Genomic DNA, 16706 nt, shown 5'->3' on the forward strand with positions numbered 1-16706 from the left:
GTGAATCTCTTCTGCACTTTCGCCACAGCAATCGCATCTCCAGCCCCAACCCCATCTCTGACCCCTAATCCTAATTGATAAAGCTTCTTCATACCAAATTCTAACTACTATACTTAACCACCTGATCAAACATTCACCATCACAGCTCTGCTACGTATTCATGTAATTTTAAAACAAAGGAAATGGTATATATTAAATGTTCCGATTTGTTTCTGAGCATACTTAAGAGTTTCAACAGTAACCATTTTCTTACTTCTAAAATTAGATGTGCGATGATTATTTACTTCAAAAATTAATATAATGGATAGGTATATGGAGAGGAAAGGAATGGAGGGTTATGGGCTGAGTGCAGGTCAGTGGGACTAGGTGAGAGTAAGTGTTCGGCACGGACTAGAAGGGCCGAGATGGCCTGTTTCTGTGCCGTAATTGTTACATGGTTATTATGTAAACCAGGTCATGGAAAAATACAAGTTTTCCAGAACGTTCTATTTTTTCTCTATGAAGTTGCATGAGCCTTTGCATTGCCTGAAGAGTTATAGATTAAATACCAATCAGATTACATAAGAAGTTTTCATAGATCAGATTACAGGCACAGAGGATGGGCTTGGAAAAATACAACTAAAACTCTGCCCGGCTCTTTAAAGCAAGATTGTTTACTCTCTGGTGAGCCACGACCTCCTTTCCAAAGAGCAGTTGCGATAGGAACGGGTGATTTGCTTGCCTAGCAGAAAGGGACGAGGTCAGTGGCCCGTCTTCCTGCCCGCTCGCTCCGCCCTGTGCTGGATGAGGTAACCGGGGAAGGGAAGGCTGACTCTCTATATTAAGGAGGCCGGCGGTAGCGGGCTGTCAGAGGCGAGGGTCGGCTCGACGAAGTCTGGTGGCTGAATCTAGATCCCAAGGTGACGCGGAGCAGTCCCCATCGGCCGGCGGCAGTAGTCGACGCCCTGAGAGAGAGAGAACCGGTAATGGCTGGTCCCCGGGACGTGGGGGGAGGGGAGTTTCTCTCAGCAGCTCTGTAATGGCGGTCAGGCCCGCTGGCGAGGGGAGGGCACCGGCAGCTGCTGCCCGAGAAGTGGGGACGGTCAAAGCCACGCTGGAACGTCCGGGTGGGCGGGGTGGTCTACTACCTTCGGTCATCTTGGGGGGTGCGGGGGGAAGAGAATGGGGTGTGGTGCTTATAGAACAAAGGGCACCCCTATTGCAGGGGGGGGGGGGGCAAATTCTCTAATTCAAAGCCGGTATTGTACCGACTTCCATTGAGCTTCTGTGCTGAACATGTTGTGCTCCTCACTGGGACTCGTCCTCTCTGGGCGAGTTTTTCTGTTTGAATAGTTATTGAATAAAACCCAGGTCTGATTTTTAAATAAAGAGACTGGTGCAAAGACATTTCTCCAGGAACGAAAGAGCAGGAAAAATGATCTATGGTCTGAACTGATCATGAGGAAAATGGAAGGTCTGGAAAACATTTTCTTTATTTCTTTATTTCCAACCTCGCTTCTCTTTCAGGAAGACGCTAGTTGTGGGAAGGGAGGGGATCTTCTTACTTTTCGGTAATCTCCATTAAGTTCTAAATCTGGAGCCTTTTAGCAGCATATACTAATAATAGGGATTTGCATGTTCAGGGGAACTTGGGCATAGTTATTTAATCAAAATTGATTTAATTAAAATTTGGGCATTCTTTACAGTACTCCAGTTGACAGGACATCACAACTTAGATCCCTGTTTTGCATGTTAGTGACTTGTCTCTGACTGCCTTACTTTTTAATACAATTTAGAAAGTTTGATCTACTCCCAGCCATGACCTTAAGTTGACAAATAGGTTGCTGTTTAATTCTGGTGCTTCACTGTGTTTTCAAAACCACTCTTGACTTCCAAATTCCTTTTTAAGGAGCCTTACCAACTGATGATGGCGGAGAAATTTATTGTTGATAGCCCAGACCTGACTTACACCAAGGATTACATTGAGGCAGAATATCCCTATCAGACCACACAGGTCTACGAAGAGAATGGAACTATTAAGGTAAGGCATCTGTTTTCTGACTGTTGTTGCTGTGAGCTGGATTGTCAGCAAGGTGAGTATTGTGGTGACATCCCAGGCTCTTTAAATTTGTACATGAGATTCAATTAATAACAGATCCTTGTCCTGAGCAGTACTAGTTTCTAGATCTTTTGAGTACCACATTCCATCTTGTGCACAAGTCTAGCTACAGTAGCATTCAATATCTTAAGATTTGGTTGTGTGAGACATGAAGGAATCCTGCTTCTTGTTCATTCTTTTCCTTTTTGTTTTTTTAAAAAAAGTGTTTTGCCTTTTGACTTTTATTCCTTGGCCCAAGGAGTTGGGGTTTTGAGTTTCATTGTCTCTACTTTCAAAACACCTCTACTTTGTTACTGAATTTCAATCCAATTGCTCATCCTAACTTGCTGAGAAACCTAATCTACTACTTAAAATGCTGTGAGGAGTGATATTAAGAGTTGCTTTTATTGGCTGAACAAGCAGCAAGGATAGGTGTCATTTTTGGTTGGCAATCTGTGAAGTGACTTGTTTTACACAGTCTTCCTAACTGCAGGTTATAAATGTATATAATCGAGCGATTGAAGCTCTTAATTTATTTGCAGTGCAGATTGTCACTTAGCTCAGTAAGTCTACGCCCTCTCAGAGCAATCCTGTCTTCCCATCTTTTACCCTACAAACCTACTCTTTCATTCTACTCACCTACACTAAAGATCATTTACAGTAGGCAATTAATATATCTTAATGTGGGAAGAAACTGCAGTACCGGGGTGCAATTTGTGTAGTCATGGGAAATGCATGCAGATTCCATGTATTTAGTAGTCAAAGTCATGATCAAATGTCAGGTTGCTGGAGCTTTGAGCCAGTGGCACAGCTGGCTGCTGAATTCTGCCTCTCTCCATGAATCAGAGGAAAACCAAGTTAGCCCAAGCTTCGGATAATTATCTCTTTTTTTCCCCTTCTTCCTTTCCTTGTATCCTCTGGACTTCACACCCAAATTTCCCTGTGGATGTTGGCTGATCCCACAGATGAAACTCCAGACTGTTTATTGTTGAAGTTTGCACATTAAGAATGATCAGTTAATAAAAATGCTATATATCTGCACAGACACCTCTAAACTGTGCACTATCAAGAACAGTGGAAAATTCAGCCCATAGAATTGAAGAAGCTGTTTGTGCACATTTTAGTAAAACTAAATTGACTTGTAAATGAAAAGATGGAATAGTTATTTGCTCACTCAATGCTGGGGGTGGTGGGAAAGAAGGCTCTGTCAATATTTTGGCATTAATCAGATACGTATTTGACCGTGACAGCTTGCGCTAAAACCAGACAAAGAATTCATCATGGGAAATGTGATGTGGATATTGTCTGTTTATCACTGAATGCTGGTATTAGTTGCGGATCAGATGCGATTTTCTTTTTCAGTGTGATCCTGGTGATCTCAAGTGGAAGAATTACTGGAAAACCAGTGTGTTGCTGGGTGAGGGTGTTAAACATTACTTAGCTGGAGTTTTCAATTAGCAACATACTGTTTTGGAGCAGAATCTTAATGCAAAGGTCATTATGCCTATGCTTGACTCTTCATTACTATCTGTTCCCATTTCCCAGTGGCTTAGCCCTGTCAAAAAAAAAAGGCTTATTACAGGGGATGAGTGTCTGATTTCAGAATATGGCAGAGAGAAAAAAAAGAGCTTTTGATCCCAACAGCTGTTTCTCTGTTGAGAGGGAAAAAGTGGCACAAAAGAAGCAAACTCAATTTCTAATTACACTGGACAACAAATATTTTTGAAAGTGTTGCTTTTTTGGTTTATGAAGCTGAACAAAAATATAATTTCTGGCTACTTGTGTATCACGTATGAATTTGGAGAAACAAGAAATTAATTGAAAGTAATACATTTAATTGTACAATAGTACTGAAGCTTTGCAATAGTTCAATGAAACTAAATGATTAGTTGATTATTTTCATTTTTCTTGCTTAAGTGCCCAACGATCAGCCAGCATTGATCGATTCCAGTTGCCCTGGTACAGTTTCTCAGTGACCGCAATGCCCTAGTGAAACTTTTTGTCGTGTTTGACACTGACTGTGCCAAGATTTGCAGGGAGGAAGTCTAAATTGGAATGCTGGAAATTAATTTTCAGTGTTATGTTGCACTTCATGGTTTTGTATGCTTGAAGTATGTTGTCAACCAGCTGCACGTAGTTTGGTGCTCTTAGTTGCCAAGAAAATTTTCAATGATTTTTCTCAGAATCCTTCATGGAAATTTACAGCCTTTCTATAACCAGTCCTGCCCAGAGCATCTGCCCTGCCCAAGCATGCCAGGGCAAACACAGAAAACCTACAGCACAATACAGGCCCTTCGGCCCACAAAGTTGTGCCAAACATGTCCCTACCATAGAAATTACTAGACTTCTCCATAGCCCTCTATCTTTCTAAGCTCCATGTACCTATCTAAAAGTCCTTTAAAAGACCCTATAGTATCCACCTCCACCACCGTTGCAGGCAGCCCATTCTACGCACATATAGAAAACTTTTTAGCTTGCATTGTGGGCAATGTTTTAATTAACTTGGATTATAAATTGAAATAACAAATGTGTAGGATTTTTTAAAAATGGTCTCTGATAGGGAAATTTCATAGTGGTTTTTTCCATGATTAGCAGCATAAAATTCATGAGGTATATCCAGAAGTATTCAGGGAGCAAAGTCTTTGTTGTCCAGTGTTATTTGAAGCAGTAATTGCTGTAATGGCCCAGTTTGTAAAGTTTGAGTGCATTCCCAATAACTCGGTTTTCTCAATAGCAATTGTTGCAAACTTCATTTATCCATGCAGCCTTCACATATTGCAGCCTTGTGCATCTGTAAAGAGTAATTAGCTGAAAGATTAACCATCACCTTCTGTCATGCTATTTCAGAAGTTGTTTCCCATGCTGTAGGACAGTATAATGGAGGCCCACCAGCCAGTCAGACCCTTCAAAAGCTTAATTTTTAATCTTTGACTGAATTCACAGCAGAACAACTGTGGAAACCCTGGTTAATACAGTAATTAAGGTTTTACAAAAATAATCCAACATGTTAAGTATGTGTTTTGAATATTTTTAACTGAGCCTTTAGAATGTACCGTGGTGCTTTAATTCTTTTATACAGTGAAGGAATAGCATGCATGAAATTGCTTCATAACAGTTTTATTTGAATGGCCAGATCACAGCTGCCTTTTCATTCAATCACTTAGGAATGACTTCTCGGGCGTCCATTGGTTTTGATGGTGTATCAGTTGCCTGTTTGAAGCAGAACCCTGAACACTGCATCTACAAACATGTGTTTAATCCTTGGTGTATGGAAGTTGTGTACAATGTGTTAAATTGCTTTCCTCTGAGAAGCTGGTTCCTTCCAAACTGAATAGATAAAGCACGTTGTTTTGATGTTTATCTGTTCTGCTCTCAGGTGGATTAAAAGATCCCACGACGCTATTTTGAAGAAGAGCAGGGAAATTAATCCCGGTATCCAGGTCAATATTTATCCCTCAACAAATGCCTTTTTATAAAAAGTTATCTGGTCATTATTGAATACTGGCACTTGTTGTATTAACTATATTACATCAGCGAATACACGCTTTTTAAAAAAAAGTTCATTGGTTATATGCACTTTGTAAATGTACTGAGATCATAAAAGATGCAGTATAATTGCAAGCCTTTTGTGTTATTTCCAAACAGGAAAATATAAATAAATTCCCATATTGGTCAGTCCCAAAACCATTATAGGTTACTACGTTTTATTTGAAAACAAAGACCATTGCTTCCTCCGTCAGAAGATTCCAGTTAGATTATGAGCTGTCTTTCAGTGATCTAAATTCTGGATCCATTCAAACAGAAAATGTTCAGTAGTGAACAGCTACTTGGAGCAACCTGAATGCCAGTATTTCTTCTCCTTAATCTGCAAACCAAATATGGTTGTTTTATTTTCCTGTTGTACTTTGGCTACGTTTAACTTATTAAGCACATGTCCTGTTGTGGTTAATGCTGCTTGTGACATTTCTAGGTAAAATAAAGTCGTTTGATCCCGAGCGTTAAGGTGACAGATCATAAATCGTGTCTGACTATGTTTTGGTAGCAATGGGTGAGATTTTTTCTGCAATATTTCTAGTTTTAAGCATTGCTAGGGAGCCCTTTTAAGAACATTTCAATATTCCATCAGTTGAATGCATTTTGCTAGAGAAATATTGTGATTTCATTAGCAAGTCAAATATAATTTGGGTAATACTGGTTGGGCCTGATAAGGACTCCATTTCATCAAACTTTAGTTTTGTGGGTTTACATTTTTTTTTTCTGGGTTGGTTAGATTTCTTCCTCTTTCTTTCTGTCACAATATGCAGTTTTCTTTCTCTCTCAGAATATGCAGTTTACTTTCACACATGTAAAGATGTTTTGAATCTCTTCAATATACCATAGGACCTGGTTTCATAAAGAATCCTTTCTTGTGAGATGTTCATCCAGGTCTCCCTCTGCCTTGTTCTTGTACCTGCTTGAATACAGTTCAACTTGGGATTTCTCAATCCCCATTTTAGTATTGAGTGCATCTTCATCCAAGGCCATATTTTCATTCTTACTCATCAAGGCAAATAGTGGGGAAAGCTTGCGTACAGCTGCTGCACCAGCCTTGTTGTGGCTTTTAGAGTTGACTTGTCGCCAGAAGGGGCGAATGCTGACTCTGAAATCCATTGCCAAAGCTTGACAAGCCTACTTGCCTTGATGGAAATGGAGTTTGGATTTTATTTTAAATGATCTGTTTGTGTTTGGGCTCTGACTAGGTGAAGCCATGCTCAACCAAATTCACCTTCCGCACGGAGAGAAATGTGCCAAAGCTTGGCGTGATGCTAGTTGGATGGGGTGGTAATAATGGCAGCACTGTAACGGCAGCAGTTCTGGCCAACAAGTTGGGACTTCACTGGATGACCAAAACAGGAAAGAAGGTTGGTTTTGCAACACTTAATCTCGCTGAATTTCTCTTCTAGGATTTCAGGTAGAATTTAAAGGGATGGGAATATTTGAGACGTCTTTGGTGTGTTCATGTTTCAAATACGCTGTTTTCTGAGGTTGTAAACTTGCAAATTTGAGTTCTAGAGTATATACTGAGCATTTTCCCATTGCACCATGTAAACTTCACTGATCCCAAGAGTCATAGTTTAACTAACTAATAAATATTTTGTTAATACTTTTTATCCTGAAGTATTAAGGCCATCAAGATATAAAACCCACAATCCTATATCACATCAGCTCTTTGTTTAGGCCCCCAAGTGGACCACCTCCTTGTCGCGGTTAGGAGGCTTGCATGCCTCTGACACAAAACTGTATTGGCTGGAGTCGAGGCTTTATGCTTTGGCTTTTGGTAGGGTTGCCCATGCTAAGCAGGTCTAAGGGTAGAGGCCAGGCTAAGGGTGATTCACCAGTCCTTCAGGTTCAGGACTAACAACCCTGATTGGTCGAACAAAATTGTAACAGAAACAGCAATGAAGATTCCTCATACACCTGAGTGCGGTTGTATCCTCGAGTCTCCACCCAGGACCTACATGACTGACAGTAATGAAAACCATGAGGAAGCTACCGACATGATGAAAGAGGCTCTGAGCACCGCCAGAGATGGAGGACCTTCGTTGTTGCTGTAAATGCCAGCAGTGTAATGGGCAGCAATTCTTTGTTTAGGACTGAGTGTGGAATACTGTCAAGCTTTCAGAGTGTTGCTTCCTAGATTTCATTGTTGGGTCTGTTTCTGTCCTGAATAGCTCTTGACACTATGACCCTACTTGGATAAGGGAGGAAATCCTGGGTTTTTTACTATTCTTTCCCCTTTTCCCCAATCCCAAGGTGACAAAGCTTGTAAATGGCTGTGCTTTGACAGAAATTCCACATAGCTGTTACTTCATACACTGTACTAAGCTTTTATTTAGATACCACATTCAAGTGCTTTGTTTATGAAAGCTGATTTGATTTAGCTTGACATCTTAATCTTTTTCTCTCCTCTCTCCTTTGTTTGCTAACAAACAGGTTGCTAACTACTATGGATCCCTGTTTCAAGCCTCAACAGTATGCATCGGAGCTGGTCCTGCTGGGGATATCTACATGCCTTTCAAAGACCTGTTGCCTACCGTGAATCCAAATGATATAGTTTTTGATGGTGGGTACCATCTCCCATAAGTTTCCATCGTATGAATGGCTTACTTTGCCCAGAGTAGGGGTGTGAGATCCATTAGGAGCAGAGACAAGACTGATGGTTGTATCAGAACATTCAAAACACATTGAGAGTTGCTTGGCAGAATAATTTCTGTTATGTCCCATTCCAATAAAGACTTGATGTTTGCTGCCTACATAGGTTTAAACACAAGAGACTCTGCAGATGCTGGAAATTTTAAGCAACACACAGTGCTGGAGGAACTCAGCAAGTCGGGGAGCATAGGGGAAAACACAGTTGATGTTTCAGGCTGAGATATTGCTTCGGGACTGGAAGGGAAGGGAACGGAAGGTGGTGGGAGGAGGGGAATGGGTACAAGCTGACAGGTGATAAGGTGGGCTGGACTGCGGGGGGGCTTGAACTGAAGCTGGGAGGGGATGGTCACAGGTAAAGGGCTGAAGAAGGAATCTAAGAGAAAGGTGATTTAACTTAGTTTTTCATGTGTTTCAGTTTGAATATTGGCAGGATGATAGTAAACGGTGTGATGTGTGAGGAATTTTATCATTTTTGTCCAACAGTACATATAGTATATCTGCTTGTGTGTCTGGAGATAGAATTAACCTAGGACTTGAATATAACTTTGAATTTGATGGCTTTATCCTTGTGTTGTGCAGCTTTCCAGCTCTGTATGATTGCTGTCTGAATGCATAGATATAAAACATTTTGGCTTTATTTCAGTGTCTCAAGCAGAATTCACCATTGCACTAAGATTAAAATGATTAACTTATTTGCATGTCTTGATCAATACCTGCATTGATTTATGTAAATGGGACACCAGATTCAATGTATTAATATTTGATATTTAATGTTTTGGACACAAAGTGTTGGATGAAACTCAATCTCCACGATGGATGAACCTCGAGCGGGAGTCTGTACAGGGGTTTTCGTTGGCTTCTATTCTAGGAGCTGGGCTTCCCTTTGTATTTACTAAACTGAATAAATAAATGATAAATCCAATAGTTAAACATACAATATGAATATGGTTTCAATTTCATAAATTTTTTTGGATTGAATAAATTTATCCTGTCACGCTCTATTATATCTAACTTTTTTCCAACCATCTAGAATTGATCAAGCCTTTTTGTTATGGAAAACAAAAGGAATAACATATTTTTGTGATTTATTTATGGATGATTGTTTTATGTTTTTTGAACAGTTGTCTAATAAATATAATTTTCCTAGATCACACTTTTTCAGATATCTACAGATTAGAAACTTCCTGAATGCTATTCTACCTACCTTTCTGATATCACATCCAATCAAAGTTACAGAAAAAGTTTTGGGTTTAAACCGTTTCAGAAGAGTTTAATAGAATGTATTGGCTCTGGCGTGCTTGGTGGTCTGAAGATATGAATGCTGAAGTTATGAAGTTTTGTTACAGACACTACAAAACTTGAACTGTATTTTCTAGGCTGGGATATCTCGTCAATGAATCTTTGTGATGCCATGGAGAGAGCTCAGGTCCTGGACTGGCAACTTCAAGAACAGCTGAGGCCTCACATGAGAAAGTTCCAACCTCGGCCTTCTGTTTACCTTCCAGAATTCATTGCTGCTAATCAGGGAGCACGGGCAGATAATGTACTTCACGGTTCCAAAAAGGAGCAGGTACAGAAATACTTGCTGGTTAAGATGGTAGGACATGAAGAATACCACAGATTGTATTCTTTAATGGCAATCCTTACAGAACAAGCAACATTGGCTGTCACTGCCAAGGTTCATATGGTACTCTAGTGCCTGTGAATAAAGTAGTGGCAGCATTGCTGGGTTTCTTTGCAGTGGTCTTGTACCCCCTAATGGGTAAATATCCTGATTAAGTTATTCTTTAAAAACTGAGAGCACAAGAGAGCTAGTGATGAGGAACGACAACAAATACTGTTTCTTTTGAATCGTATCTCAATTGGAAACAAATGATGTAGCAGAGGAGATTGTGTAATTTTTTGTGTAATTGGTTTCAAAATAGTTTGGCCATCGGGCGTCTTGACAGCGGAATTTTCAATTTGTTTTCTGAAGGTGGAGCAAATTAGGAAAGATATCAGGGACTTCAAGGCAAAGAGCGGCGTTAACAAAGTGATTGTTCTATGGACAGCAAATACGGAGCGCTTCTGTGAAGTTTCTCGTGGAGTAAATGATACAGCAGGAAACTTAATGAAGACAATTGAGGTAAAGACTTTTAGAAAAATGTGCTTTTTTTAAAAATCTAGTATAACTGAATAAAAGCATGAACATAAGAAATAGGGGCAGGAGTAGGCTATCTGGCCCATCGAGCCTGCCCCGCCATTCAGTAAGATCATAGCTGATCTGTCTGTAAACTCAGTTCCATCTGCCTGCCTTTTTTCCCCATAACCCTTAATTCTTGTACAGTTAGATAGGTTTTTATATAGTATCTTAAATATATTTAATGAGAAAGACTCAACAGCTTCCCTGGGCAGAGAATTCCACAGATTCACCACTCTCTGGGTGGGGGGGAGAAACAGTTTCTTCTCGTCTGTTCTCAATCTTCTCCCCGAATCTTGAGGCAATGTGCCCTAGTTCTAGTCTAGCCTATCAATGGAAACCACTTTCCTAATTCTGTCTTATCCCTTTCAAAATTTTGTATGTCTCATTCTTCTGAATTCCAGAGAGTATAGTCCCAGGCAACTCAGTCTCTCCTCATAGATTAACCCCTTCATCCCTGGAATCAACCTGGTGAACATCCTCTGTACTGCCTCCAAAGCCAGTATATCCTTCCTCAAGTATGGAGACCAGAACTGCACACAGTACTCCAAGTGCAGCCTCACCAGTACCCTGTATAGTTGCAGCATGATCTCCCTGCTCTTGAATTCAATCCCTCTAGCAATTAAGGCCAACATTCTGTTTGCCTTCTTAATAACCTGTTGTTCCCACAAGACAACTGTTTGCGATTCATGAATAAACATTTTGCTGAAGGTTCATGATGGGCAAATAAAAGAATGTTGGAAACACTCAATGGGTCCGACATCCATGGTAAGTGGCTGGAGTTAATGCTTCAGATTCAAGACCCTTCAGGATAGGTTTCTGTTCAGGCTGCCAAGCTGCCTCAAGGTCATGAGGTTATCAGCTGAGCTTGTCAGAATGTCTAAAAGCATGCAGTGGTAATTATAACTTGGTTCCTTCCTTCTTTCTTTCTGTCATCTGCAGTGTGGAGGAGAGGTATCACCATCATCTATGTTTGCTGTGGCCAGCATTTTGGAGGGCTGTGCCTACATCAATGGTTCACCACAGAACACCTTTGTGCCAGGAGTCATTGATCTTGCCATCAAACACAAGGTGTTTATTGGGGGTGATGACTTCAAATCTGGCCAGACTAAAATCAAGTCTGTTCTGGTGGATTTTCTGGTCAGTGCTGGACTAAAGGTGAGAAGCTCTGTTCTGACATTTCTAATAAGTGAACTGTACTCTCTCCTGTCTTTTTTTGCCTATTCAGTACTTCAAGAGCAATAAATTATTTTACTTGTACTGATTCAGCAAATCTTAACATACTACAAATTTGAAATGAACTGAATAGCATGGTTCTCATGTTAGCTGGAAGGCAACTGGAAATAATTGCTTTGTTTCCAACATTCCCTCTATATTTTTGTTTTTACAGCTGTGTGGACCAGCCATTGCCCTGAGCAGGAGATTTTTACACAGCTTGGTGGCACTTTAAACTTTTTTTGTAATATTTACCTACTGTGAATATTTAGAATGAAATTTGAAAAATCACACACTTTGGATATTTGTTAATCAAAGGGAATAATGAAATACAGTACAAAGAAAATGTTTCCAGCCTTGTAAACCTTTTCTAGCTGCACAGCAACAAAGGCCATGTGCACAGGAGCATTTCAGCTACTGCACGGCCACGCACCCGTGCAGCATAGAGGAAAGTGTTTGATTCTGTTTACTTTTTACATTGTGTATGGGTGTACCTGTGTTATCAGTACAAGCAGGATACAGCGTGTTATCAGTGCAAGCAGGATATGGCTTGGTTGTGATGAGTGGACTGGTATGAATTAGCTGCTGGGGAGTTATATATTATCTAAAAAACAAAGCCTTCACTTCTAAAACAAAAGGTGAAAGTGGGAGCAACATTGATCTATTTATAATCAACAATGAAGCTGTAACTTGTTCTGGAATTAGGCTGCAAAACAGAAACCCCGATGTTTTGTAGCTGAGCTGTGTAATTGTATAGTGCTTCTACTTATAGAAAGATTTAAGCTTATCAGTGTCAGCATTTTTTGGTGGCTATCATCGCTAGAGGAAGCATTGGTCCCAGAATTTAGGCAGGCTGTTGTGGAATTATTTTAGATGAAGGGGAACTTAATGTATTGGCTGACAAAATAGGCTGACTATATTTTATACACTGGCCCCATATGGTGTAGAGTTTAATGTCAAGTGTTGTGCCATTTATTAGCAATGCCTTGCTGCTTAAAATCATGGTTATTGTGTTCTTGGAAGTTTTTAGCTGAGTTCATTGCTTAGTAGATTGTGCTGATGATTATGCCTCTGATTTCAGTTATTTGGTACAGGAATAACAAAGGTTTTTCCAATATGGATGAGAATAAAAACTGATTGACTGGTCACGTCAGTGCTAAACTTTTATTTTCCTTGCAGACTGTCTCAATTGTCAGTTATAACCATTTGGGCAACAACGATGGGAAGAATCTTTCTGCCCCAGAACAGTTCAGGTCAAAGGAGATCTCAAAGAGCAATGTTGTAGACGACATGGTTCAATCCAATCCTATTCTGTACAGGCCATCTGAGAAGCCAGACCATTGTGTAAGTACCAAAAGAGCTTTGCTCTGTCCACAAAATCGCTGGTTTATTTTGAATTGAAACCTGTCAATTTGCCAGTTACTGCTGCTTATCAAACTGCACTTGTGAAATCAAGGATGACATCAGCAAATGGCTAGGAGAGCCACTGTCTTGTAGTTCCAGTGATGCGGGTCACTCTTGGCCTCTGGAAACTCATCGCGGTAACAGGGTTTCCTTTGATCAGGTGACCATACACATCCCATTGCAGGAATGAAGTTGGGGGGTTAATCTGCCATTGTAAATTGCCCCTAGTCTGATTGAAATGCATGAAGAATAGATTAGAGAGGGGTTGCCCAACCATTTTCATGCCATGGACCATGACCATTGAGCAAAGTGTCCGTGGACCCCAGGTTGGGAACTCCTGGATTAGAGGGAAAATTAATGTGGAAATGGTATTGTTATGGGTTGCCATAGACTCAGTGCCCCAAATGAGCTCCTCGATTGGAGATGGAAATTCCACTGTCATCTTCAAAGCTGCAGGAAATGTTGTGAAGTTAACAAGCTTGAGCTTGGGACCTCTTTATTAATTTAAGTTCCTTTCCCCCCACCTCCCCAATTTTGTGAAAAAAAAAGTTGTGATTGCAACATGAAGTTGGCTTAGGACCTGGGGATTTAAGCTAACTTTCATTTAAATTTTGATATGATAGCAATACATTTTCTAAACATGACACAAGTTACCTGGCAATCCTTGAATGTGAAGCTTATAAACTTGAAAGGGGCATTAGTGGACTAATTATCCTCATGGTTTTTTTTTGTTTATCCACCCTTTTTAGGTTGTAATTAAATATGTCCCGTACGTTGGAGATAGTAAGCGTGCAATGGACGAGTATACATCTGAGATCATGATGGGAGGCACCAACACCATTGTCCTCCATAACACTTGTGAGGTTCGTGTCAAGTGGCGAATATTGGTGCTCTTGAAGAGGCTGGAGGGTAGATTCTTTTTAATACCATTAGAAGAACGAATGAAAAGTATCCTCTTCAAGCGTTGTGAAATTTGAGCATTTTCCCCATTATTCCCCCCCCCCCCCCATTGTGTTTATCTCTTCTACTAAGTCCTTGCTTATTCCCTTGGCCTCTCTACATTCTCCTAACATCCCACACCACCGCATAGCTTTGTATCATTGGTGAACTTGGATGTAATGCTTTTATTGCCCTTGTATAAATTATGTAAATAGGTGACTAGACACCAGCTATTCACTATTCTGCAGTGTACCAGTTCTCAAACCTAAATGATTCTTCTTCCTTCTGTTCACTGTACATCATATTACCAATACCATAGTCACTTACTATGTTTAATGATCTTTCTGCACCCTTGTTCAAGGGCATACTGAAAGTCTATGCATACTACTTGGATTGGTTTGCCCTTAAAAATTCTGCTGATTAAAACCTTGCATAATACTGCAGATTTGTCAAAACATAATTTCCCTTTCAAATTGTGAGAGTCCACCTAGTCTTTTGTTTTCCAAAGGTTCTATTAATTCCAAGAGTTCCAAGGGTCTGTGTAACCATGGTGTGTAGCTACCACAAACTGTATGATTTGGGTCATTGGGCCTTAATGATTTCCTTGCTTTTTAATTTTTTTTGTCCATGGCCACCTAATTTCTTTCAGCTTTTTTGTTTATGGTTTATACATTAACTATAATCAGTTTTAAGTTGGAGGCCCATCTTTGTGACCAAACACTTGAAGTTCACTTAAACCATTGAATATGTTATAAAGGAGCCCTAATTGTATGTTTGTTTTTTTTTAAATTCCATTCAGGATTCCCTGCTTGCCAGTCCTCTTATTCTGGATCTGGTAATCCTGACTGAGCTCTGCCAAAGGATAACATTCCGAACTGAATCAGACACAGAATTTCAAACATTCCACAGCGTTCTCTCAATTCTCAGCTACCTCTGCAAGGCCCCAGTGGTGCCAAATGGAACACCAGTTGTTAATTCTCTTTTCAGGCAAAGGACATGTATTGAAAATATTTTGAGGTATGTGCTTGGAACAATCTTCTTCCTTCTGTGATAAAGTGAAAGGGGATATTGGGGGTGGGGGGTATGGACTAGTGAACTCCAAATTGGTTCACACTTTGAAGATGTGTCAGTAAAAGTAGTGTCTGAGGTGTTGAGGGTAGGGAACAGGGAGAGCATCATTATGGATCAAAGAAATTGGACTGGGTGACTTGAATATCAAGGTTCACTGAAGTTTTAATGGAGAAATTTATTTTACCACCTAAGTGATTCAGTGATCCTTTGTTCAGTATTGGATCAAAGCATTAGGCCTTTAGGAGGAAAAGTGCTTTGATTGTGCTAACGAGGATGGGACTGTAGCCTTTACATTACACACAAGTGGCTGATGAATGGGGGTGGACTGGAAAGATGCACCATCAAGACACTAGCTATCCTTGGATTAAGGTGGTATGGAGTTAATGAGTAATGTGGATTTCACTTCTTTTTCTAGGGCCTGTCTGGCTCTTCCTCCTCAGAACCACATGCTCCTAGAACACAAGATGCAAAGAAGTTTCATGAGTACCCGGTTAAATGACCACTCGGCAGCTCAGCCTGTACCTCACAAAACTGCAAAACTTAACAGCATCCTCAACAAGAACCATATCATAAATGGTTATACAAACGGCTGTGTTAATTAACTTTACAGATAATATTGAAACATTGTCGGGTTATTTCTGATCATCTAAGCTTTTGGATAATGGATCAGAACTATTCTACATCTGTATTTGATGTTCTCCTTAACTATTGTTACATATTACAACCATCCAAGATATGGGGCTGTTTATAAACCTAGTTTATTGTTGGAAGTGCGGGATATGGGATATAGTTTTAATTTTAAATGTATTAATAACCCATTTGTCTCAAGTTGTTTTCTACCAAGAGCATGATCTAAAGAGTTAACGAGATGCTAGGAACTCTAAAATAAAATCCTTCATCTTGACTTTGATTACTGTGAATTTATTTTGGGCCTAGTGCTTTGTTGTGTTGTGTTTAGTGAGTCTTCTAAATGGATATTTTTGGTTTTGTGAGTTGGGTTTCTGTAGTTCCTCATGATTTCAAGCAAACTGCTTTAGAATAACATTTTAAAATCCTTTTTAATCTTAAAATTCAGGCTTGTATTATTAGATTCCTTCTTTTTGAAGCCTCAGAACCTAGAATTGTTATAGTCATTTTTGTATGCCTGCTTTACATCACTGGGCTACTATTAGTATGATAGTCATCTAATTAATAGGAGCTGGATGTATGTTGTCACATGTAATAATATGGGAGGCCACTGGTTTGTCAGCCTAACAGAAGGGTTTCATTTTCCATGGACTAAATTCTGGAGCTGTTTGTTCTACTAACGGAGAATATTTTAAAACATGTAAAGATGAAAGATGTGGATTACATCTTTTATAAACTATCATTTTAACTGATTACCCATTCTTTGAAGTGAAAATTTAATCAAATGTAAACCAGTTAGCTTGCTCTGCTATTAAGAGCTGGAGAGCTCCTGTATCACCATACATAGAAGATACACAACTGTATCGGGCCATCATGATGTGGCAACCTTTTAACTTACTCCTGAGGTCAATCTAACCCTTCCCTTCCCCTCCCACTTATGCCTGTGCCCTAAGGGTCTAGTAAATGTCCCTAATGTTCTCTGCCTCTGCTTCTACCACTAAC

The 16706-nt window shown here is 40.0% G+C and overlaps 1 protein-coding gene across 5 annotated transcripts; it reads left to right on the forward strand.

Moving 5' to 3' along the window:
* Nucleotides 1-737: 737 nt before the first annotated feature.
* LOC132406128 (inositol-3-phosphate synthase 1-B-like) lies at nt 738-15981 on the forward strand. 5 transcript variants are annotated; one of them, XM_059991365.1, is made up of 11 exons: nt 738-962; nt 1889-2020; nt 6817-6978; nt 8051-8180; nt 9646-9839; nt 10245-10394; nt 11391-11606; nt 12843-13007; nt 13817-13930; nt 14806-15023; nt 15493-15981. In XM_059991365.1, exons 2-11 carry the CDS (start codon nt 1904-1906, stop codon nt 15677-15679), a joined length of 1653 nt encoding a protein of 550 aa, XP_059847348.1. In that variant the 5' UTR covers nt 738-962; nt 1889-1903; the 3' UTR covers nt 15680-15981. The 5 variants fall into 5 exon arrangements, with proteins under 5 accessions (XP_059847348.1, XP_059847349.1, XP_059847352.1 ...); XM_059991366.1 differs by lacking the exon at nt 738-962 and adding an exon at nt 1224-1453; XM_059991369.1 differs by lacking the exon at nt 738-962 and adding an exon at nt 6048-6125 and having other exon boundaries at nt 1226-2020.
* Nucleotides 15982-16706: the final 725 nt, after the last annotated feature.

Source organism: Hypanus sabinus, chromosome 16, assembly GCF_030144855.1.
Source record: "Hypanus sabinus isolate sHypSab1 chromosome 16, sHypSab1.hap1, whole genome shotgun sequence".
NCBI lineage: Eukaryota > Metazoa > Chordata > Chondrichthyes > Myliobatiformes > Dasyatidae > Hypanus > Hypanus sabinus.